Here is a 24847-nt window from a genome sequence, read left to right as displayed (position 1 = left end):
TGTGTTGTGGTTAATACTTACAATAGCAGCACATCTTCAAGAACCACATCGCTGACTATCTCCAAAATATCAGTGTTTAGGTGTGTTTTTTTCTTCTTTTTTAGTTTGGTATAAAAATTAGCTTTCAAATAATTTATTCTTTATCTAGATGGTTAATACATCCCATTGAACATGCCTTTAAGTCTAAGTTTCTGTGTTAATGCAGTTGCATGCAGGGACCATTTTTTTTAAAACTATTCCTTGTTAATGTATCCTATACAAGAAAACTCCAAATTAGGTATTTGGCTGCTGAAACACATTTATGCATTTTCCAAAAAGCTGTGGAATCATGGGAAAGCATCATGGGAATTTGTTCTAGTTCTTTTATTGCCATCTACACAACAATTATAGTCAAGCAGTCTAATTAGAATCTAATACATAAAATAGTGCAGCAGATAAAATTTAGGACTATAATATAAAATACAAAGTAAAATATAATAGTGTGGTAGCCTGGTGAGTGTTATATTTGTAGAATGTATTAACTGTAATGCATTCAAAATGTTGCCACTTGTAAGCCAGCTGATGAGTTTTCATGACAGTTCCTGCTTGTAGCTGCATTAAAATACAATATAATGTTCTGTTTTACTGCTAATCCAAAAAGTTCTCTTATTAACCACTAGAGGGAGGTGTATATCTCCTGTAGGTCTTTTAAAACCTGATCCTAAAAGCTTGCCAAATATTTTTTCTCCATATAATTATGTTTAGAGTTGAAAACCGCTAACATGTCCTTTTATAGCTGCAAAAGAGATTCCCATATGATTCCATGTTTTCTTGGATTAGAGACAATGTTTAATATGGCATTATGATTAATTATTGATATGGTGCCCACGGGCGACTTTAGCAGTTCACTGTAGATGAGTTTTTGATATCCTCAAAGCCAGTTTATAATACAGTTATTAGTGTTGGTATGTTGGATGTATTTTTGTCATTCAGTGTATGTTAAATGGTCCATACTTACTACTGTTCAACTCTAGTCCAACTCATTCAATAGTTGTGATATTGTGACAACTTTTTTCCAAGTGCATTTAAGCTCAAGGAGCACTCGTGGTAGTAAAAGCCCATAGGCTACATGTCAATAAAAATCCCTTAGCATCTTGCCAACAAATCTTGGTTGAGAAACCATTTTCAAATACCATAATACCATGTTTTAACCTGTCTGGAGTACCAGATGGGTAGGGCTTACTGCATCGCTTAAAAACACTGTCAGATATGGACACCAACGGGCCTTTTGACAGATTTTCCTGTGATGAACCTTTATCACAGTAGGAAAAGCACATGTGTTAATAATGAAATGAATGATAGCTGAATTCCATTTGGCTGCTTCAGTTTCAGGGTCCTGGTACTGTGCATGCTGGCTCACTGTTATGGCTTACTGGGAAACTTTAATATAGCTGAGGCATGTTAATGTTATAAGTAATTTCTGTGCTTTTCCTGCTATGATCTATAATGTCTGCTATGAAAAAGGCCTATTGTGAAAACTATGCAAGGTTACGATAATGTCCTGGCACTGCAATATGTTGAATGCAAGATGCATGCTTTTGCAGTGAATTACAAATACTGAAAGACCTTATTCAACTTGCCAGCACTGTGAACAGTGGGTTTGCAATTCTTGAAAACGTTAGTGTGATGCAGGCCTAGTCTTTAAGGTAATTAGTGTGTGCTAGGAGAGTATTCCACCATAGGTAAAAGAGATTACGTATACAGTGCAACAAATAGGAACCTATATATGTGATCTTAGAGTTATTTGGTATCTTAAGTAGAATTTATCTAAACTTATATATCCACCAACAGCAATGCAATACCTTAGGCCTACATCTCATCTAAACTCAAAAAAACAATTCCTCTGACAGAATCATTCCAAGTTATTCGACCAAGAAAGATCATTAAGATATATATTTTAAGTATAAACTATGGGAAAACATGGTTTGTGGTATGACAGTACAACCTGTAGGGAATAAAAAGTTGGATGTTTTGTTATTTTGGTGCCTCTGCCTATCCACGGTGACGTTGTTGGTAGCGCAACCATTTTGGTATTTATTCCAATGAGGTGCCTTGTTGACCAATGACAGCGCTGCTCAGATAATCCTCAGCCAATCGATAGGCGACGCTGTGACTCACCAAATAAGGAGAGACAGCACCATATAAGGAAACATTGTATCTCTTTATAAGGAGGGAAGTAGTTCCTGGGTTGTAAGATTACTGCGCTGTCGTAAACGCTGTTTAAAAAACTGATGTTTTTATGCATCCTTAAACCACGAAAAGATCAATATCGCGGTATTGGTGGAGTAAAAATGAGCATTCAGACGCCAACAGGCCGACACTAGCGTTATTTCCGGTTTACAATGCGGACTACGTGACATGGCGGATCGACATCGAGGGCGCTCTTCGCGTTTTCCTTTTTGAGAAAGTGCTCAGAGTTTTGGAAATAGAGGAGGAGGGTGAACTACTGAGCCGGGATTGAAGGGTCTTGGGGGCAGCATCACTTTTGAAAGTTTGTCTCGGTAATTTCCTGGAGTCTCCAAACCTCCAACTGGTCTGGTTTGTTTACATTTTGGCCCAGGCGTGTATGCGTTTTATCAACCATTTACGAGACAACGCGCTCCAGCTCTTCTGGCTGGTGTTTCGAGACTCGGTTCAGTAAATAGAATGTTACCGAGCCGGGTTGGATCGGCACCATCTGGAAACGGGTCACCTTCAGGCAGAGGTAACACAGGACACGGTTCGGGGATTATCGGCAGCGGGATCCGTCCCGTTTTGGTCAGAGCAGGGCTAGCTTTACCGGGGGTCAGCGAGAGTGCCAGTGCTACCGGGCGACAGGGGGAAAGAGACGTCGTCGGGATGCTGGGGGCTAATGGTCCAGGGGGTCCGAGAGGTGCGAGACCGGGGAACGGAACTGGGGTGACTCCTCTACAGACCGCCGTCCAGGGCAACATGGTGGGGCTAAACGCGGGAGTTGTGTTGCCTCACGGAGCCAGGTTCAACCCGGACAGAGAAAGTGCTCCTATTTGCAGCGGCTCGGACAATGACTCTGACTCCGGAGATGATGATGACCCAGTGGGTTCACTCGGGGACAGCAGGAGAGGGGTGAAGCGGGAGAGAGGGGAGATGGAAGCTGCGGTGACTGGGCAGGAGGTGGGAATACCTCCCGGAGGTTACGGCATGGTACCCGGAGGGGTCGCCGGGGCAAAGCCAGGGAAGAAAACACGTGGGCGAGTAAAGATAAAGATGGAATTTATTGACAACAAGTTGAGACGGTACACCACTTTCAGCAAGAGGAAGACTGGTATTATGAAAAAGGTAAGTCAGGTGATATCCTTTGTATCTCATCCAACTAGCCTACAGTAATTTTATTTTGAGTGTTGTTTGGCCATACTGCAGAAATAATAATATATGGTATTGTGAATTCATTCATTCATGGAATTAACAATGGGGTTGCTTAATAAGATGTAGGCTATATATATATCATCACATCATGGGGAAAGTACTTATAATATAATAGTGGGCTTACATTATATTTAGAGACTTTTGACCTGTAGTAAATTTAATAAAAATGTCTTTCTTTATAAAAGACAAAAACAATTGTGGCATAAACTGACTCACTGGATGTGAGGGAGTCAGAACATTCATGACAGGCAATTGGCTTTAAATAGACTTGAGCAAATGACAATTCTATTTATGACCACACACACACACACACACACACACACACACACACACACACACACACACACACACACACACACACACACACGGCCTGACAAGCACACAGATTTCCAGATAAACTGACACACTCATTCAGGCAGTAATACACAGACAGACAGGCCTAGAACTGTTGGAAGTAGTTCCCATCAGTAACTCTCAGTGCACAGGCTGTTCCCTCTGTCACTGTAAAGCGGGGCTTTGCTTGCAGGCGGCAGCCATGCGGTGGTGAGCAGCAGCGGGCCTATAGGTGCCAACAGCTGACTAAACCCCCAGGGAAACGGGATCAGAGAGGACAGTCAGTCAGAGCACTGGAACAGAAGAGAGAAGCTGGGGACTGTCTGTGCATGCATAATGGCACTACACATTGTGATACAAGCATCTAGCCTTATCCAGTGATGACTTGTCTTGGTTTCAGTTTTGTTAGTTGGGTCTGGCACACAAGCAGCTGACATTAAAGATGAAAGAACTAGCTCCATGGTAATCATAATTGCCTCCATTACTGTCAACAAGTTTAGTACCAGTATTTCACTGGAACTCAAGCACATGATTACTGCCATGAATAAGTATTGCTACATGGCATCAAGGCATCTTAAGTTGATTATTTGGAGAAGAGGTCAGGTGACCAGAAGCAAAGCAGTTGTTTTGCTGTAGACATGGTCATTTTCCATTATGACCTTAACTAAACACAATGCTTTATTGTAGTGCAAGAGTTTTCATTTGTTCTTGTTACTTTGAAGCGCCTGTTTTGTGTACTCTGCTGTATTTCTCTTTCTATGTATTTCAGACTGTTGTCGTGGAAACTGAGGTGTCTTTATGTAGGCTCTTGGCAACATGAACACTATTTGACACACTGTGTGGATAGACTTTTTTTTTTTTTAAATGATGCCTACACTATGTCAGCCATCACAGAAATTGAGAGGTGGGTGGAGTGGGAAGATACATAGTAGACTGGTGTCAAACTGGTCCTAGGAAGAGCCTAGATTTCATTTTGATAGATGTGGTGTGCTAAGCATAGGCCCATTTGTACTCTTCTCATATATGCTTTAGATCATGTGCATGTAAATACTTGTACAATACAAATTGTTAGGTGCAGGATTACTAAATTAGTACTTGTGGTTCCTTTTTTTTTGTTCCAATATTTGTCCAGTAAAGGGTATGTTTTCATGTTTGCTTTTTTTGTAACTATGCTCAATAGGCTGTTTTCATGGCCGACATTTTGACTTGTCATAGCAGGAAAAGCACAAATGTAACTAATAAAATAAGTTGTGGCACCATTTCATTTAGGTATCTCAATACACCATGCAAGTGAGCCAACATGCACAATACCAGGACTCTGAAACAGGCTCACCTACTAGTCCCTGGGTACTAGTATTCTAAGATAACACCAGAAACATAAGCCTCTGTATTTTGTTGTTTTGAATTGCACAACTACATATGTACATGTTTGATGTTTGTTCATGTCCATGACTTTATCTTCTGCTCCTTTTTTATTTTGATATATAGGCTTGACTAGGAAGTTTTGTATGACAGAGGAACCAATTACAGCCAGGGTTGACCCCCCCCCCCCCTGCACTCTGCATGAATATTTATGAGAACATTAGCAGAGCAAGGTAACTTTGTGTGGTTAGCATTGTGTGGGTCTAGTTTGTGCTGCCACCGAGCACATGTAAAGTGACATTAGTCCAATTCTGCCTTGGATGTTGGCCAGCGCTAATCAAGGGAGATGGTGGAGGAAGAGGATGACTGGAGCTGTGTAGTTCATTACCTGCTTCTGTAATGCTGCATTAGCAGGCGCTGAGGTGAATTGTACAACCAGAGATTCCCTTTTAACACCGTTCTTCAATACACAAAGCATCAAAAACCTCTATGTAATTAAGGTTTTAAGTGCTCAGGGGAAGCGAGCGCTGTATAGCATTGAGTCACTATAGCAGTAGCTGGCCATTATTAGCCTTTCTGTGCTCTGTCATCATATTATTGCACACAAAAGGCAATTGTACAATCAGCGTGTGCCCACATATAGAGGATTGGACTGATAGGGCCCATAATGAACACAGTGTTTGAGCATGATGGAGCAGACCAGCATGAATGCATGGTTTTATAACTGCTCAATAAAATCCTTTTAATTTGAATGTGATTTGTCTCCTCCTCCTGTGCTCCAGCTTACAATGGCACATCTATCAGCCAGCTCCGACTGTACTGTGTTCACCAAGGTGATGGTAATGGCACGGTGCCTTCACAGCACCAGAAGCATCCTCCACATAACTTATGACTCATTTAGATAAAAAGGCTTTCACAGGAGTTCAGCCTCGGTGTGTGTGATTGAGTTGAATCTCTTTGTGTGTGTGTGTGTGTGTGTGTGTGTGTGTGTGTGTGATGCCAAGGCAGCAGACTGTGATGGTGTCCTCATGTTTCACAGTCATCTACCTCTGGGTGTTAAGAATAATTCCTTGTGTCCTCCGTCAAGACTGACTTACTACAACTGCCCCTGCCTATGTAAGCCAGTCCCCAGCTACAATCAGTCTTTCAGCTATATCCCACTCTCTATTTTGGGAGCCTTATCTCAAGTTATTTTAGCTTCATTTGTGCTATACGTCAGAGTTCACTACAGGAGGGTTCACTTTGGAATCTCTTACATTCCCTTTCCAGTAGAGAATAAGATTACTTTGTCTATGAGACAAAGGTAATCCAAGTCCCAATTTGGTGAACCATATCTTTCTGATGTTTAAATTCTAGCCTCTCATCTCTGCTATATACTTGAATTTTCTTTTTTCTCTTTCCCAGGCCTATGAACTCTCCACCCTGACGGGAACCCAGGTTCTGCTGCTTGTGGCCAGTGAAACGGGTCACGTCTACACTTTTGCCACCCGCAAACTCCAACCCATGATTACAAGTGAAACGGGCAAAGCTCTGATCCAAACATGCCTCAACTCGCCGGACTCGCCGCCGCGCTCTGACCCCTCCACGGACCAGCGCATGAGTGCCACGGGCTTTGAGGAGACAGACCTCACCTATCAGGTGTCTGAGTCGGAGAGCATGGGCGACATAAAGGTTAGAATCAAAAAGTGGAAAGGTCTAGACCGGTCCTCTAGGCAGTTAGGACAAAAAATTAAGAACACGAAAAATTAAGAACACACTATCTCTTTTGGGAAGATCGTAGTGAGGCTGTAGCTCTGAAGTCCCAACATTGAATGTACTCATTTCTGCACCTTTCCCCACAGCCCATTTCCCCTGCTTTCAGCAACAATGGTACTCGAGTTAGTCTGTGTGACTCACTGTCTGCTTTCCAATAGAGACATAAATTGCATTGCAAATAAAAAAAAAACTAAAGAAAAACTGATAAAGCACCATAAGAGAGTAACTAATGGATATAGTGGGAAATCTCTCCAGATAAGGCTCGATAAGCACACGAAGAGAGCAAATAAATCAAACCCACATCAGCTGTGGAAAAAGAGCTTTGTCCTATCGTGAACACAGTTTTGAACTTTTGCCTGTTTATATGTGAAGCCTCTGTTTTGGGCTTGTGGTTTGGTTCTGAGCACCAAGTCCTTTTTTTAATTAAACCAAAAAGTCTCAGTAGTCCTTTTTAAAGGGCTTTAATGTGAAGGGAAAGCCAGATAAGATGCAGAGAATTATCCCACTCACAAAAGGGAGCTGGCTACACTTTACCTTTCTGACCTCTCATCCAGGAAAGCCTCGTGACACTCAGAGATAAATCACAGTGGGTCTGGGTTGTGTTAGGATGAGAAACATGCAGTCTGCTACATGGAAGTGTTTATCTTTGATTTTATGATGGAGGGGTCTTGTGTTCATGGGTGAAACTTACATTTCTGCAAATATTGGAACATCATACATTTTGTTCCGTTTTCAAACTCGCAAACCTTCTAAAAAATTGTCATGATCGAGTTAAGTTGAATTAAATGACAAAAGATGAATTTCCACTCCTCATAATCATTATTAGCTGGCTCTTCTCGTCCCTAATGAAAAGCTGCAGTTTGCGATCTCTGTATTTCCCACTACAAGGGTTCTTAAAACCTCGGGTCTTTGAGATGTTAAAGCAAGGCGGTAAATTCATCAGCAGACACGCTTCACTGTCCACACCTTGGTGCACTCACATGCTGGAAGCCGAGATTCCCTCTGCTGTTTACACGGCTTAAGTACGCCCCTTTGAAGACAGACAAACTTCCAGGCCTGTTTGCCTGCGTGCTGTTTTTACAAGGCACTAACTAACACGTACCATACACCGTCAAGGATGGGAGATCAACCTTTTGCATTTTAAGCCAATCTTATGCCCCCTCTGCTCATTGATAAAAATTAGATTCTGCCTATGTTGCCATATATGGTATGGTTTCCCTGCCTGCTTTCTTGGCTGAGGCCCCTCACATTCCTTATAAGCTGCAGCTGTCTTTGGAGTCCTGTGATTTCCCCCCCCCCCCTCCACCCACCCACCACTCATTTAGTGATATAGAGGGGAGGTAAGGATGTAGATATGAGTGGGCGGAATGGAAATATTTAAGCAAAATGTTCCCGTTTCTTGTGACGTCTATTTAGGTGGCTGGTAGTGACGATGTGACCTACCACCCGCTGCAATTATGAGTGTGGGAGACCAGCATGGGCCCTGTGAACACTACAGACAGAGGGACACACTTGTCATAATGTGATCCATGTCAGGATGATCGCGCCGTTGTGTTTAGGACATGGAAAGGTGGATCTGGAGTCTTCGATTTCGAAGGATCATTTCTGTGCAGTAGAGAAGATGCGTGGTCGTTGCGTGCACCTCTGCAGCGTCTGGACACTATTCATCAAGACTAGTATGTAATACATACAGTCCAAGCTAGTCTAAACAGTTCAGAGTTTGAGTTTGCAATGGCTGGTGGGGGAAGAGGAGGAGATTTTGGAGAACCAAAGAAAGAGACTTAGAAGTGCAGTGAAGTAGACATTATGCTAAAAGTTTGTTTCGTATATTACTCTTACTGGATTAAAAGAAAAAATCAAGTAATCTAAGTAATTTTACATAGGCTGTCCAACATATTAACAGTTTCTTTCAGAATTTCAATGTGGAAAAACACTGCTCTGGAAATGTCAAATTTCTCCTGAAATTATTCAATATTCACTAAAATGAGTTATTAAATAAATGATAAGGCCTATAGTGGGCGTTACAGTATCAAAGTCATGCTCTGTATCACCCCACATCTTGTTTTCATAGTTGACAGTATTGTGTGATTGTTTGTTAAAGTTTAAGACTGAAAAGGCTGAGTCTTAGGTCACCAAAACCCAAATCTGGCACTGAAAACTGAGCTTGCTAGATATAATCTAGCAGTGAGAGATAACAGAATGAAGAGCACAGTCTTTATTCTGGAAACATAAATTGCCATCTACTTTCAACAGTCACACAGGGAAGAATCAGTGTATTGTTCAAGTGCAGTGCTAAGATAATAAGACATTAAGTTTAAGGTGTGTGACTGGAAAACCCTGGCTTTTCTATTGCTATTGCTCTCGCAGCACACATTAAGTTCGTAAAACCAAAAGCTGAAGGCAACAAGTTCAGGGCTGTTCTTTAAGGGCTGGAGAAGGCATTATGGGAAGTGTCTGACGTAGAGGTAAATGAGAATAGGTGGAGGGGAAAGTGGATACACCAGATATTAAATAATAACACTTCACAAAGAGCGTATATTTGTAATTATTGTGGCACTCTCCATCAGATCTTTGGATTGTTATGGCTTCTCTGGCTGCTTCTTAATATCAGACGTGCCTACAGTACAGATGTTTTTATGCTTTTTGGGATATTTTTGGAAGGGGATTGCAAATCCCACAACTTGTGTTTGCTTAGAGAGGATCCATCTTAGTATAGAATTCTCAGTATCACAGTCTTCTGGTTTTCCCCTTCTCTCTCTCTCTCTCTCCCCCCCCCCCCCCCTCCCCTGATCTGGCTGTCAGTGCCATATTGCTGTTGTAATCCTGGTGAAGACTTTTTGTTGCTCTGCTCATTAGCACATATCATTGTGTAATGTCACAAGCAAAATGTCCAGACTGAGGCCAGACAAACAGCTGACATGTTTGTCTTCTCCTTTGTGCTTTGTGGCTCTTTTGACATCCTGCTGCGACAGATCTGCCGCTTTATTTAACATATAATGTGTGTGTGTGTTTGTGTATGAATTTAAATTGTCTCCCCAGAGAAATTAAGTGATTTGATAATAATTTACCTTTTCCTCTGTCTTCCTGTCAAACTGCTGTTGGGCAGAGCAGTGGCTTGAAGTAGGTGACAAGAGAGAATCACTGAGATAATGGAAAGTTAATTTACTCAGATATGCGCTCTTATCACAAGGCTGCTCCTAAACAGACTGTATGTAGAGAGAGGTGGCGGTATTGTCGGAGGGATTCTGACAGGGAGAGCAGGCTGTGTTAGAGTGGAGGAAAGCAACGTTATGTGTCACCCCCCCTCCCCCTTACATCCCCTTATTTTACAGAAAGCAACTGGACAGGTCAGCCGCCATTGGCTGCACCTCCTCCACTTGGGCTGCCTTGCCTTTTTTAGCAGTCCCAAATGGAGCTGCAAATTCCATGTTGCTGGCAGTGTGACAGAGGGGGAGATGGGAGCCAGCAAATGGGAGATTAGACGAGGGCCAGCCACCAGTAAACTGCACAATGGGCTCTCCAAACAACACTGGACGAGCCTGCCAGTTGTCACCTTCAATTTGGAATGATTAATCCCTCACGAACAGGGACTCATTTGTGTCCTACTCTTTTTAATTACTCTCTCCTTTTCCTGTTACTTTAAAACGGGGTCTTTCGTATGATGTCTGTGAATGTGAAAGGGCAATGGAGGCTTTTATTCTTTTACCATATATAGAACCCTTACGAATGCCCAAAATCTGGAAAACCGGGTGTTGAAAGGACTTAAAGAGAAGAAAGTAAAACCAAAGAACCCTAGAATCCTTGAGTGTGTAAATAAGCTTGCCGGTGTTTCTCGTGATTTGCGTTTTATTGAATTTTATCTCATGATCCTTTTTATATTAAGATTTCTCATTTGTTCATAGGAGGGGCATGATGTATATGAGGTCTCTGTTGCTGGAGTAAAATAACGCCCCTCTCTTGTTAAATAAATGACTTGGCATGTTATGGAGGGTTCTCTCCGTGGCTGTGCACTCTTGAGTCCAGAGGATTAACTGCTTATTCCAGACGACTCAGCCCTCCATTCGCATGACTATAAATTGTGACCATTTGTTACCATGCCATGTTTTTTTTTTTTCAAAGCAAGGAGAGCAGTATAGTTAGGTTGATTTTGAAAATGAGTGGGGAAAATGAGAATCTATGATACAATTTAAAGAAATTTAAGCCAGCTTTTGTGGAAAAACCTCTTTACCATTTCCTCTCAGGCTGATGCAAAGCTTTACGATCATTTATTCAGAATATCCAACAAGTATAAAGATATATATTACGGTGTTATATTCTAGGGCTGCAACTAACGATTATATTCATTGTCAATTCCTATCATTTTTAATCGTTTGGTAAAATGTCTGAAAACAAAGGGACAAAGATCCATCACAGCCTCTCAGAACCCAAGGTGACATCCTCAAATTGCTTGTTTTGTCTGACCAAAACCCCAAAATATATAGTTTCATATAACATAAGGCAGAGAAAAACAGCAAATCCTCCACAATTAAGAAGGTAAAGTTTTGCACTTTTGCTTTTGAAATGGCTTTCATGATCAAAACAGCTGCAAATTAAGAACAGTTGATTAATTGACAACTTGTTTCAGCTCTGTGTTGTGTATATACTATTCAGACTTCCAGTATATTCCAATATTACAGTGAAGGGGTTAACGTTTAGTGATGGAGATGATTTGATGTATCGGTGTGTAGGATTGTATTAAAAGGAGCAGGACATGGACTTCAGGAGGAAATGACAGTGCTGAGGCTTTGTCTACACTTTTGTGAAGGTATGCATTACACCACTGTGGCCTATGTTTACTATGCGCTGCCTTGACACTGAACTAAAAGCCAGCGCTGTTTATAGACTGGCCAGTTGAACAGGAGACACTTGGAGGTGGTCAAACAAAGCAGTAGGTCAGTGGAAGCTTGCTATGTAGGTCACAGAGATAGTGGCAGTTTGACTAGACCTTTAAGATTACCACATAGGGTCAAACCTGGATGATTAATCCGTTTACACCTTTTGAAGCCAAACTCTGTCCTGGTTGGATCTGAGTAGACATGTGACAGGAAAGCAAGAGCAGCCATTTAATTCTCCATGGAACAGTGTAATATGGAAAAGCTGGAACACAGTGGCCTTGTCCCTTTTTAGTCAGCCATGTTGTCGTGTTCTGGTGAAGCATCTCAGTCCGTTACAGGAATTCAGTAGTTCTCGTAAGGCCCCAATGGTGAGAACTGCTAAGAGTCAGATGGCGGCTGTCTTTTCCCGTAGCCTCCTGCTGCCTCAGCTGGCCTGGAAAGGGTTAATTCCCCCTCCGAGGTGCTAAGGTTACCGCCAGCTGTCTGTACCCTCAGCTGTTTGTACTCGGCCCCTATCCTTTCCTCTGTCCCCGAACCCCTCACACAGGTCTGACTCTGCTTTGCCTGCTGCTCACAGACATACGTACTCTGCTGCTACTGTGGCTAAGTGCTACATGCTACCACACAACTGTGATGATCCAAACACTGCGCTTTCTCAATGTAATTTATCCCCAGTCTCTATTGTTTTGGCTTGATTTTGGTTCTGCTTTGTGACCGTTATCCTCTTCCTCTTTTACCTGTTGTCATGAGTTCTATCTGTAACCCCTTACACCAGTGTAGACTGAGTTATTCATCTTGTTGAGTTTTAGTGGACATTAATGAAACGATTACTTCAACCACAATTGGAAAGTCTCCTGGGAGAATGAAGACCTGCTGATAGCTGTGTCACAGTCGGATTGTCAGCAATGGCTCTGTGATAAAGGACAGGCCTGATTCAGTAAATGGATGCAGATTGTTGTTGGTTGAATTTTATTCAGTTTTCCTTCTTGGTTGAAAGGGCAGAACAACTATGAGTCCGCTGTGTGGCCCTCCCTCTTTGACTTTCCAGCTGCTGTTTAACTAAAGAGGTAAAGGACCTTGGACTGTCAGAGCCCCTCAGCGGGGCCTGAATCTGAGCTGCAGACGAGACAACTGCTCAGCTCCTTGTAGTTTTGGTTTTCTACACTCTTATTGATTCAGAGCAGCTTGTATAAGACAACACCTGCTTAGCCATCTGTGCGTCATGAGGGCCAGAAAACTCGAGTTAACGGCCACACCCTTGATCATTTGTTAATCCCCCTGATTTTTTAATGTCATCAAATTCAAAAACTAAAACTTTTGTTTAGTCCTTGTAGAGCCACGCTAGCAGACTATCTTTGATATTAAGACTTGAGCAGACTGGGATGTGGCTGAAGACTGGGAGTCAATCCCTACAGTAGCTCCAGTGATGTGTTGACATGGTAGTATGTGGTACGAAGGTCTTATCAGTTGAGTCCATGCTGGATCATCCACCTCTCACCCACGTAATCAGTCACATATAAAAACCAATAGTGCTTTGCTAAGAGAGGCTGGCCGAGCCTGCTTCTGCACTACCTTTATGTTGTAATTGATAATGTATGTCCCTTTTTCAGAATTATAAGCTTATCTGATGCAGCCCGTCTCATTTCCTTGCTTGCTCATTGTAAGCCTGTGTGTTGTGACACATGGTCGTGTTTCCATATAACAAGCCTTTTTCATTCACCTCATTTGTTATACTGCTGCACTCTGTGTCGAGTGCTTTGCGTCTATGACACAAAAGCTTTGTCACAATTCCGAGGCTGGATCTTCCCAAAGTCTAGGCCTGCAAAGGTCTGTCCTTCAGAGGACTTGAGTCTAGGCTGAGCCTGCATTTTCTGCACAAATGATGTAGTCTAGCCTCAGAGTAAAAAACTAACCGTTTTCAAGTTGTTGAAGTGTAAATATGACTGTACCATTGAATTTGGAAAACCAGTTTCCCATTCACAGAGGTTTATAGTGTGAGTTGTAACATTTCACTTAAGTACATGAAGTGTCAAAGCTCAAGCCCAGATAACCCTGGCCTCATCACATCATCAGGGTTATCTGGTATAAGATGGTACACAGTATAGAGCAGACATGAAAGGAGAGAGAGATGGGGCGATGGCATACAACAAAGGTCCCTGGCTACACTCGAGTCTGGGACTGAAGAGTTTGCAATGCATTATGGGATACTGAGGACTGCAAAGGATAGCGGTTGTGTTCTCCAAATTTAGACTGAAGAAAGCTGCATCTTTGTTTTTGGCCACATGTGGAGGAGCCTTTAAAATGGGGCTGCCTGTCATCAAACCCTCAAAGAACATTGAACCCACAGGAACATGCAAACGCATACATGCCTTTTTAATGTGTATGCTTATTCCCATTCTGCTATTACAGATCATTGGTTTTAAGTGATAAAGTGTTTGCGTAAGTGCGTAGAAACAGACATGGTGGGTTTAGATGTGCTTTATAGTCCCGGCCTAACGCCTACCCTGCTCTTATCATGCAGCCCACTCACAAACCCTTCCTGCTCTGCTGTTGAGTGATGTTCACATTAGCTGTGATACTACTGTAGTCTCACCTCTATTCATCTTAAGTTTGTGTGTGCATCTCACCTGCCTGATTCTACACATTGTACAGAGATGTCATGGTACATGGTCAGTTAGTTGTCATAGTAACTCAACAAAATAGGAGTGCAGAAATTATGTTTTTTCTTCAATAGACTTGGATTGAGCAGTGATTGGATCTTATTGCAGAATAAGCAGGTATAGCTGATGAATGGATGATGCTGTAAGTATTCAAGTATACTGTATATATCCCTTTCTCTCTTGGCCATTATGTATTACTAGTACAGTGCCCTTTCAAAACGTGCCTGTTAGGAACGTGTTGATTGCCTGGCCTCCGGTATTGCTGCTTGCAGCTTTCTCGACAACTGCTCATCCAAACAACTTTACACTCGACACTTCACTTCCTTGGGTCTTCAGCAATACACCTGCCGTGACATAGCTGCGTCCCCTGGTAACGCTCGAATATACATGTCATTTGCTAACTGCTAGCTTTTTGGGACCAGACTATTTCCGGGAACTAAAGTGTTCACCCTGAAAGTTAAAATCTATGACGATATCTAGTCTCATATCACGATATCAATATAATATCAATATATTGTCAGTTGTCATCGCTGAATGTAGGAATTTCAGTGTAGGATGGTGACTCAAAACTTGTTGGGAAACATACCAAATCCTATTAAAATGCTACTCCATGTAACTATAAAGCAAGGTGTGTGTGTGTGTGTGTGTGTGTGTGTGTGTGTGTGTGTGTGTGTGTGTGTGTGTGTGTGTGTGTGTGTGTGTGTGTGTGTGTGTGTGTGTGTGTGTGTGTGTGTGTGTGTGTGTGTGTGTACATGCAAACATTCTCATCAGTGGTGTAATCCAACTCTTTTACTGGAGTAAACGATCTGAATACTTCCTCCTAGGGCTGAAACGATTCCTCGAATACAAAAAATCCTCAAAGCAAAATTCTTTGCCTCGAAGCTTCGTTAAATCAATGTAATTAAGGTTGTACGGCTCACTGTGTTTCCGCACGGAGGATAATTACTAGCGCACACAACAGGTTGACGCTTCTGTGGACACAAGACCGTTTATATACTGTCTATGCACGAGACTGACGGCCCAGATCACAAATGAACGAAGACGAAAATAGCGAGGGTCTAAGAGAAGAGACAGGCGAGAGAAAACGACAGAAAGTTTGGGATCATTTTAAGCTGCAAACATGCTACTACATCATCTTTGTAGAAAACATCCAGTCTACTCATCCATTCCACGGAGCGAACCCGACACAAGGTAGCTAGCTAACGTCTGCTGCTCTCGTCCACCGCGATGTTTTACACCACTAGCTAGCCTACAGCATGCTACTCTGCAAATAGACATGTTTTACCAACAAGCTAAAACGAGAGCTGTCGGTTTGTAGTCTAACTGTTTATTAGTTTGCTACTAATCTTTAGAAACTTAGCTGCTGCCGGAGACAAACCGGCTCCTCCCCCCAGCATGGCCACTTAATATGCACGTGAATGACGTCATCATGCCGGAGACGTCTGCATTCTTTATTCTTTCTCCTCACTCAGTATTAGCCTTCTGAAAATGTGTCCCCCAGAACAGTGTGGTTGAATAGCCCTGCTGTAAGCTTTGTACAGTCACATTTACCTGGGCTTAGTGAACAGCTCTTTTGCATATCCAGTGCAAAGAGCCAGAGGCAAGAAGGGGAAGGGGGTGAAAAATATTAACATTTGAGCCACCAAAAATGTACTTGGAATTTGGCAATAAAAAATGTTGCTTTTTCAAAAAACACACATTTTTTGCTGTGTACTTTTTTTTTTAGTACACAGCAATAATAAGTATTTACTATTGCTGTTTACAAAGTATTTCTTACTAAGTATTTCTTATCCGATTACTCGATTAATCGATGGAATAATCGGTAGAATACTCGATTACTAAAATAATTGATAGCTGCAGCCCTACTTCCTCCACCACTGATTCTGACCATACACCTCTGGCCCCGCACAACCGAGTTCATCAGTACCCAGGCTTCTGTCTGGTGGTCTCTTAAAAGCTTCAAGTCATGTTTTGGTTAAACAGCCCCTCTGCCGGCACATTAGTAACAGCATGGATATATTTGTGAGTAACAGTTCAGGCAGTGGTACTGCAGCGCTGGAGACGGCAAGAGACTTTAAAAAAAAAACACTAAATGACAATAAATTCAGATGAAGTTCTGCGAGAAGTTGATGAGAGAAAAGCTACTAACATCAGGCACTGTGTTGTGTCAGAGTGGTGTTGTGAAGACCACTCTTACCGGACTGCATTTCCTCTGGCCCTTTCACGGCGGTGTGTCTGGTGAGAATAGGGATGTATACAGAGCTATGTGTCCCCCAGTTACAGGACTTGGACAGATACATACAAAATATGGTGACATTTTTCCCCCCAGTACATTTGGTCAGTAATTAGAGCCACGTTGTTATCCTTGTTGTTGTTTTTGTGAACGGAGTTCTGCATATAGACACCAGCTGAGCAGGACTGTGCAGCCTTTAATCCTTTTTTGAACTTAATTGAGTCCATCAGTTTTTTTGTTTGGAGCGGCCACTCTCACGCAGCAAAGTTAAAACCGCAGGAGACAGACGGGTGAAGACCTGCTCGAGTCAGTCCGCCTGCAGAGCTGTGAAATGTGTAAATAAAAACATTGTGTAAATATTTTATGAAAGCACCAATAGTCAACACTACAATATCGTTGCGGTATCGATATCGTGATATTTGATTTTCTCCATATCGCCCAGCCCTAACTGACAAGATATTTTTCTCCAACTCAAATGCAACTTTTTGTTCTTTTTAGACTTAAGAATGAAATTGTTCAGAGAAATGCTCTCTGCACTGCAAATATTTGTACATATGGATGCAATTAGAGGGGTCCCAGCCTCTACCACTTTCTCTACCTTGTTTATGTCATTTGGCCTTCGTCCATTATAACCCACTCTGGTTTCTGTCACCCATCCATTGGTCCCTGAAAACACTGAGTATTAAAGCCTCCTCCCCTAAATAGGAAGAGACCCATTAATGGTGTTATTTTAGGTGTTCTCATGTGAAACTCTTCTGATGTTGCTTTTGTGGTCACTGGGATAAATGGAATTAGCAGAGTAGAGCTCGTACTAGTCTATCAGTTTGAAATACTAACAACTGATGATGTCATCGGGGTTATCTTGGACATGGCTTCACATTTGTAACAGACGGTGTTACAAACTGTAGATGTGGAGATTGTTGTTTGACTGTTTACATTTCTGGCTTTGTGTACATTTGGTTTTTGCACCTTTTTATCGTTTATTTGCATTCGCTGCCACTTTGTACTGCAACTGCTTCACAACAGTTTCCCTCGGGATAAATAAGGTTTTATCTTTTCTTGTTGAAAGATGTTGGCATTCATCAGTCACATCAGGCATAACAAAAGACATAATTGAGTTGCATCATGGGAATTGTAGGACACAGTGTTTTTGGAGCTTGCCCCTTACTAGGGACAAAAAGCTCTTTCTTGCTCTTTCTTGCGAGTACCTCACATTTATGGTAGGTAAATACTAAATCACTGACCCCACATACCCCTTCTTCCTTGACAGAATCCAGTACTGATTTAATTTATCAAGTGATCTTCCCCTGTCTTCCTAATCACCGGGTTTGCTCTCTCCCACAGGATACACTGAAGCCCACGTTCACGGTAGCTAGCCTACCAGGCAGCACCAGCAGCGCCCAGTGCACCGTGCCCACCACCTCCACCACCATGCAGGTGAGCAGCGGACCTTCGTTTCCCATCACCAACTACCTGGCGCCCGTCTCGGCCAGCGGCAACATCAGTGCCAACGGCACCGTCCTCAAGACCGCTGGCGCCTCAGGAGTCATGCAGCTGCCCGGGGGCTTCACTTTCATGCCCGGTATGTAGGAGAGTCTTTACCTCCACGTGAGAGCTCTGTTACAATTCTGAATTATTTTCTTTTATGGTTTGTTTATCTTAACCTCATCCTTTTGAACTGAGTTGATGCTTCCGCAGGCCATGTTTGGTTAATGTCACTGTGTTGTCTAGCTTATTAGCTGATTAGAATTTGAATGGCAGCGTGCCGTGATCTCAGCCGTCCCGAGAGTGGTCGTGCCTCTCGCTCTCTCTTCGACAACAGCCCTTCATATCCGTCATCAACACTCAGCGGCCTCAGGTTTTACAAAGCCTTCAGTATCCAGGAAAGCCACGTCTGTTGGCGACTGGCCCTGCCTTTCATTGTCACTTGGGGACAGGAATAATTAGGTGAGCGGGGCACAATAGACCGGGCAATAAGGGAGGATGAACACGGCCCATAATTAGTCATGAATATTCAATGAAGGATCGGTGGTTTGTGCTGAAATCATAATTGAGGCGTACTTTGTGGAGCCGGAGCTTTGTGACAGAGTGGTCATGAACTAGACACGACCCTTCATTAAAGGAGACCTCACAGACGCACTCTGAAACACAAGGGAGCTCTACTGCACCAACTCGATGAGGACTATGGGGCAGCAGGCTCTGATTTGGGGATCCCTAAAGTGTTTCTAAATGGTCTTTCTCCAGTAATTATTCATTACATTTCCTTTTCATGGTGGATGTGCTGGGAAATACTGGGGCGTCAAAAGTGGAGCCTGGGGATTCCCAGAGGTCACGATTCCCCCCCCAAAGACATTGAGAACATTTGAATTTCACGAAAATTGAATTCCATATTATCTGTATAAAAAGGTCAGTGCTCTGAAACATTTTATTTGGACAGTCCATGACATGAACAATTTAAAATGGCTGCAATGTTTTCTACAGTGTATGCTGTTATCGTGTAGACAAGAGTCTGTGTTGCAACAGTGACTCCGAACAGGCCCAGTGTTGCAGTAGTTGTTGCAGTGTGTTGTTGTTGTTGTTGTTGTTGTCTGCGCTCCGCCACAGCTGAATAGACAGACACAAGATGCCCGCTAATGGGTCCTCTTTTATTTTAACTGAGAGCTGGACAGCCAGGCAGTGTCTCTGTCCATCCCCCTCCTTCTCTTTCTCAATCTTTCTCCTCCTTCTACAACCTTCCCTGTCACCCTTACTCTTTCTCCACCCTCTCCCTCCCTCTATTGCTCTGTCCCTCTCTCCTCCTCACCACCTGTCTGGCACATAGCAGCAGTGCCAGGTGGAACAACACACCCTCCCACATTAAAACCTCCTCAGTTGACAGCTTGAAAGGGCCTGCCCGCCCTGCTGCAGCAACTGTGACCAAATGTGAGGGTGTAACTCCAGAGTCTATGTTCTGAAATGAAAAATATCTGCCATTTGTTAAAGAAAAACACTTAGATAATACAACATTGAAACAAATCACGCAACATTTGAAAAGAATGAAACGTCAATGTGACAGCCAACCACTTGATACAGTCATACAGTATATGTCACTTAACTTAGCAGCCATGTATGTATTATTGAACGTTTGCGTAATGCTTGTATCATGTGGACGCGCCGACAATTTTGTTGTCATTACTTAGAATTCCTCATGGGGGCGACAGAAACTTTGCACTATAGATTTAAAGCATAAACTGGGGTACATTTGTACAATTAAGTTACTAGCACTTTTCCAAGCTTTCCTTTCCTTTTCCTTTCTGATCCCCCCCTCTGTGTGTTTGTGCCCCTCCAGCAGGCACTCCTCTCCCCCCCGGCACCCCCACCATTCCTCTGAGCCAGCTGCAGCAGCACTCCCTGGCCCTGCAGGGGCAGCATGGTCAGACCCTGGCTGCCGCCCCGCAGTCACAGCAGGGACAGCAGGCTGTCTTCCGCTTCCCTGCTGCTGTCTCCCTCACAGGTGACCTGCTCTGCCACAACTCTGCTTGCTTATACTAATCTTAATCATATCATCACAAAGCTACCGCTAATGCTACCTCTACTGCTATGACTAATCATCATGCAACTAATGATGGGGATTTCTAATGCTACTCGCACGGCAACTTCTTCTATCTGAGCTAATTGTACTGCAAATGCTTCTACTGCTACCATGTGCCACCCCCCACTGCTGCAGTCCCCATATACTCCTACTGCGCCTACCGCTACCCCCTGTGTGGGGTGTTCGGTGTCTTACTGTAGTGGCTGTATGTGTCTCCAGGAGCAGGGGTTCCCCAGCAGCTCCAGGCTATCACGGTACACCACAGCACCCAGTCCACCTCCAACAGCGACAGCAGCCTTGACATCTGCCACACCTCCACAAACTCCACCGGTAGGTCAAATCCCCTCTCTGAAGAAAGACGCCGTTGTCCTGTCTGGATTAGAATTGGTAGGTTCTCTTGGTGAACCAGTATCCAAAATCCATGTAATGAATTGATGACATGATGATATTTATGGAGTTTTACTTTACTTTTCATATCAGACTCTGAAATTTAGTTTGGCCAAAAAAAATGCAAATATACAGCATCTCAATGAGTGGGAATGGGCTCCTCTTGTGTGTTGCTGTCCTACTTTGTGCCTGACAGCATTAGCAGATTATCGTGCTACTACACACTGCATAAGGAGTTAGCGGTTGGATTTAGATAGATGTTAAGCACCATCTGCTGGCCAACATTTGTACACACCTCTTGCCCTCAGTGTGACATTTTGCTTTCTCTCCCTCCTCCTCCTCCTCTGCCTTCTTCCTCCCCTGCTCTCTTTCCAGCGACGGTGAGTCTCCCAGCAACCATCGTCACCTCGTCGGTGCCGACGTCTGTTGCGGGTCACATGATGTACCCCAGCCCGCACACAGTGATGTACGCCTCCACGCCGGGGATGACTGACGGGGGGCTGACCGTGCTCAACGCCTTCTCCCAGGGCACGTCGACCATGCAGGTGTCCCACGCACAGGGCCAAGACTCAGGTGAGACACTCAACAACACACACGGTTTACTGGCTGACAGATGTGGGTTCATTTGTGCATCATTTCAAATAAACCCAATGCTAAGAGTTTACCGATGGGAAAACCATGTTGTTGTTTCTTCCTCCCCCAGGCGCGGTCCCTCAGGTGTTCCTCACAGCACCTCCAGGCACGCTGCAGATCCCCGTCTCTGCGGTGCAGCTACACCCAGTACGGCAAGATCTGCATTTTACAAGTGAAACTCTCATATTCCCTATGCAACCAGCATGCCACGTTACCGCACTAATGCATCCTAACAGAGCACTGGCACACAGCAGCCACAGGGTTGTCACCCGTTGCCTCTTTTAGATAAATGTGAATGATCAGCTGGCAGCTTGTTTTACCTGGGATTTGCAGAACAATACACATGCAGTAGGCCTAACGGAACACCACTGTAGCAGTGCATGGGAATCAAAATTTTAATGTTTTTTTTTTATTTATTTTTTATATATATATATATATAAAGTCCAGTGTTAATGGAGAAAAATTTAGTAAATTTATTTCTCTAAATTGATTTAGAATATATAGGTATTTAATGGAAAAATCCTTTAAGGTTATATTTGGTGCACTCTTGTGGAAAAGAATCCTCTATTCTAAAGTTTAAATTTCACTTGAACCTGATTTCAGAGTATTCCAGACAACGTCCGCTCTATTACAGCATTACACCACTCTATGAAAAACAGCATGTAGTGTAGCAAGGTTTCCATCTGCGCTGGGTGGTGTGTGCGGTTGTGTGATGTGATGACTTGCGATTGGCTGCCTGTACCGTCTCCTGACGTAGCCGTGTTTTGTTCCAGATGGTGATTGGCCAGCAGTCGAGCGGCAGCAGCAGTAACCTGACGGAGCTCCAGGTGGTCAACTTAGACGCAGCACAGAACTCAAAGAGTGACTGACAGACAGCTGGAGCTGTTTAACACGGCAGACCCAGGGAGACAGACTGACTTACATACATCTCTATTTATTGATGCCTTCCTACAGCGTTTCACATTACACTTCTGAATGTGACTTTAAATATTATTTTATATATATATATATATATATATATATATACACACACACATATACATATACACACACACACACACACACACACACACAAGGGCGTATGTGTGGCTGACCCTTAACGGTATACAAAAAAAATATATATATATACACATACACACACAAATGCATAGGAAATATATCACAACATCCATCATTGGAACCTATTTTCTATGCCGTAAGATGTTGGTTTTTTTTTGTTTGCGCGTGCGTGTTTTTGTTGTTGAAAATGTGTAATTACATGTACACACACACTGCAAGGTGCCACAGCTTCACACCAGCCAAAGAGACATTTGTTTGTCTGAATGTTCCAGTGTGAGCAACTTGTGCACAAATGCGTGTGTGTGTGTGTGCACGCGCATATCTGGGGTTTGTAAATGGGCAGGGAGACGCTTATTGACTTAAAAAAAAGAGACATTTGAAAATGTACATAGTTTTTTTTTTTTTTTTTTTTTTATTGATAACTTGTATTTTTAGCCTGGTTTAGTTTGTGCGACGGCATGTAGTTGTTTTTTACGTAGTGGTTTTGTATGTACATAAATGATTTGCATAAAGAAAAATAATTATTTACATGTATATGTAAATTAATTTAATATACCATCATATGTTGATATACTGTCATGCTGTTGGGAGTTTTCACTACAAGATGGAGAAGGAACGCTGGATTATTTCTACATGTTTTGATTGTGATATTTGTTGGACTGTCCCTCGAACAGGATCAAGTATCTGGGTCACAACATGTAAAACACAAGATATGATTTACTGTTAACATCTTCTTTACTTTAGCTGGGAAGCTTTCAGTGCTGATGACATGATCAGTTAGTATCAGTTTTGCATGTGAGGATCTGGCACTTTCTTAGTTTGGAACCTGTTGACAAATCGGATGGACATTTCATTTAGCTCAACTTTTAACATGATATAATTATTTACATCAGTGTTAACACACACACATTTGAATACAATTCTGTCATCCTTAAAGTGATTAGAAGAGTTTGTTCACTTATTTATAAATGCCAACAAACAGGTTATCGGATAAAAACATGAACTTCGTGTTTAAAAAATGATCCAGTCTCCACTTGACTGCAGAACTTTAATTATGTGATGCTCTATCTGACTTGAGTCAGGGCATTGGACACAAATCTCTTGTTTAACAAGACACTGTATAGACTGCAGTTCCACTTCAGTGCTGCAATCAAAGCATCATTGTTTCCTTGTCAAGCAGTCAGTTATTCAGCGCAGTCGAAATGCTGTAGTATTACAACAGTAATGCATATAAATATTTTTGTACGAACAAGGATCTCTTATGAAGGAAACGTGACTTCAGGTGCTTCAAAAATGTTAATCTACTTCTTGGAACTACAACTTAAGACCCTGGCTGACTGCAATCTCAGCATGTACCTCAGCAATCATTAACAATGAGAGTTATTAGACTGAGAGCCTTCTTTCTGCACCATAGTGCCTCTTTTTCATGGCTGATTTCTAAATCACTGCTAGGCAAGGGAAATGTAGAATTTACTTCTTTCCAGACCACCTCACATGACTTTGGACTTTCATGCAATCCTCTGCTGTGCCCAGAGATTTTTTTTGACTCATTTCTACAGAATTAGCAGGACGACTGAGCATGCTGGCTTGAAGCCAAAGAGAATTGGACAGACCCATGCTGACTGCTGTTCAGTTATTCACTGGCAAGAGAGGTCATTTTCACACTTGTTCTCTGTTCTTGTACATGATGGCATCATCATCCTGCAGGCTTGTTTGTGAAGGACATTTACAGGTTAAAGACATTCAATCCCCCAATATTATCTGGTGGTTTTTCAGAAATAGTATTTTAAAAGGCAATTATTGAAGAGAATTTGTGGTTTTCACCTTGTCATTAAGAAAAATGGTTATTGTGTGTATTTTTGTTTTGTTGTACAGACATTTTGTAATAAAAAAACATGGTGAAACACAATGAACTGTTGAAAGCATGACCACAACTTCTGCTGAAGGACTTTATCTTTTTTTAATTGGGACGGAGAATGTTAAAGAAACCATATTGTCCTGAATGAAACCTATTGTATAACTGCAATGTTGAAATGAAGACCGCTGAATAGGAATAAATGAGCTAATGCCTCTGAGAGAACAAGGACTGCATCACTTAGAAAATAACTGCAAGGCAGGAAGAGTGAGCATGCACCTTACCTTAATGTTTCAATGATGCATTGCACAATCACAAAACTCAGACTGGCCTAACTAAGAAAAAGAAGTATAATGAGACTTGTCCCATTTAACACCAGAGGAAAGCAGCGATTAACAAGGAAATGCAACATGATACAGTGATTGGTCTCAGCTGACACAAGCAAATAAATCAGTTGGCATCAGATTATGACTATACTGAGTCCTTTACATCTTCACAAACCAAACAAAGGTGATGCAACAAGAGATAAGCATAATTATATCACAACAAACGGTAGTTTAGCAGAAACCCCTTACACATCTTTTCTAGGAGTCGTCAGAGATCCACAGTGTGAAGTAAGGCATCATATCTCCCCGTCACTGTCTTCAAACAAAGTGCTGACAGCTAAGAAATCATCACAGATGGCCAGAATGCCTTTTTCTT

At 42.5% G+C, this 24847-nt stretch overlaps 1 protein-coding gene across 6 annotated transcripts; it reads left to right on the top strand.

Moving 5' to 3' along the window:
• Window positions 1-2216: 2216 nt before the first annotated feature.
• Window positions 2217-24213, top strand: srfb (serum response factor b). Of its 6 annotated transcripts, none has more exons than XR_004895239.1 (9): window positions 2217-3336; window positions 6523-6756; window positions 17985-18222; window positions 19969-20133; window positions 20431-20541; window positions 20974-21171; window positions 21302-21378; window positions 22005-22236; window positions 22295-24213. XR_004895239.1 is itself a non-coding variant. In XM_031284313.2 (8 exons), the coding sequence occupies exons 1-8, from the start codon at window positions 2686-2688 to the stop codon at window positions 22098-22100; spliced, it is 1803 nt and encodes a 600-aa protein (XP_031140173.1). In that variant the 5' UTR covers window positions 2218-2685; the 3' UTR covers window positions 22101-22252. The 6 variants fall into 6 exon arrangements, 1 of the variants encoding a protein (XP_031140173.1); XR_004895237.1 differs by having other exon boundaries at window positions 2218-3336; window positions 6523-6789; XR_004895238.1 differs by having other exon boundaries at window positions 2218-3336; window positions 6523-6789; window positions 21302-21403.
• The last annotated feature ends 634 nt before the right edge of the window (window positions 24214-24847 follow it).

This window comes from Sander lucioperca, chromosome 15, assembly GCF_008315115.2.
Source record: "Sander lucioperca isolate FBNREF2018 chromosome 15, SLUC_FBN_1.2, whole genome shotgun sequence".
In the NCBI taxonomy this organism is placed as follows: Eukaryota; Metazoa; Chordata; class Actinopteri; order Perciformes; family Percidae; genus Sander; species Sander lucioperca.
The sequence above is the reverse complement of the archived record's forward strand: the minus strand, read 5'-3'. Positions and strand labels throughout refer to the sequence as shown.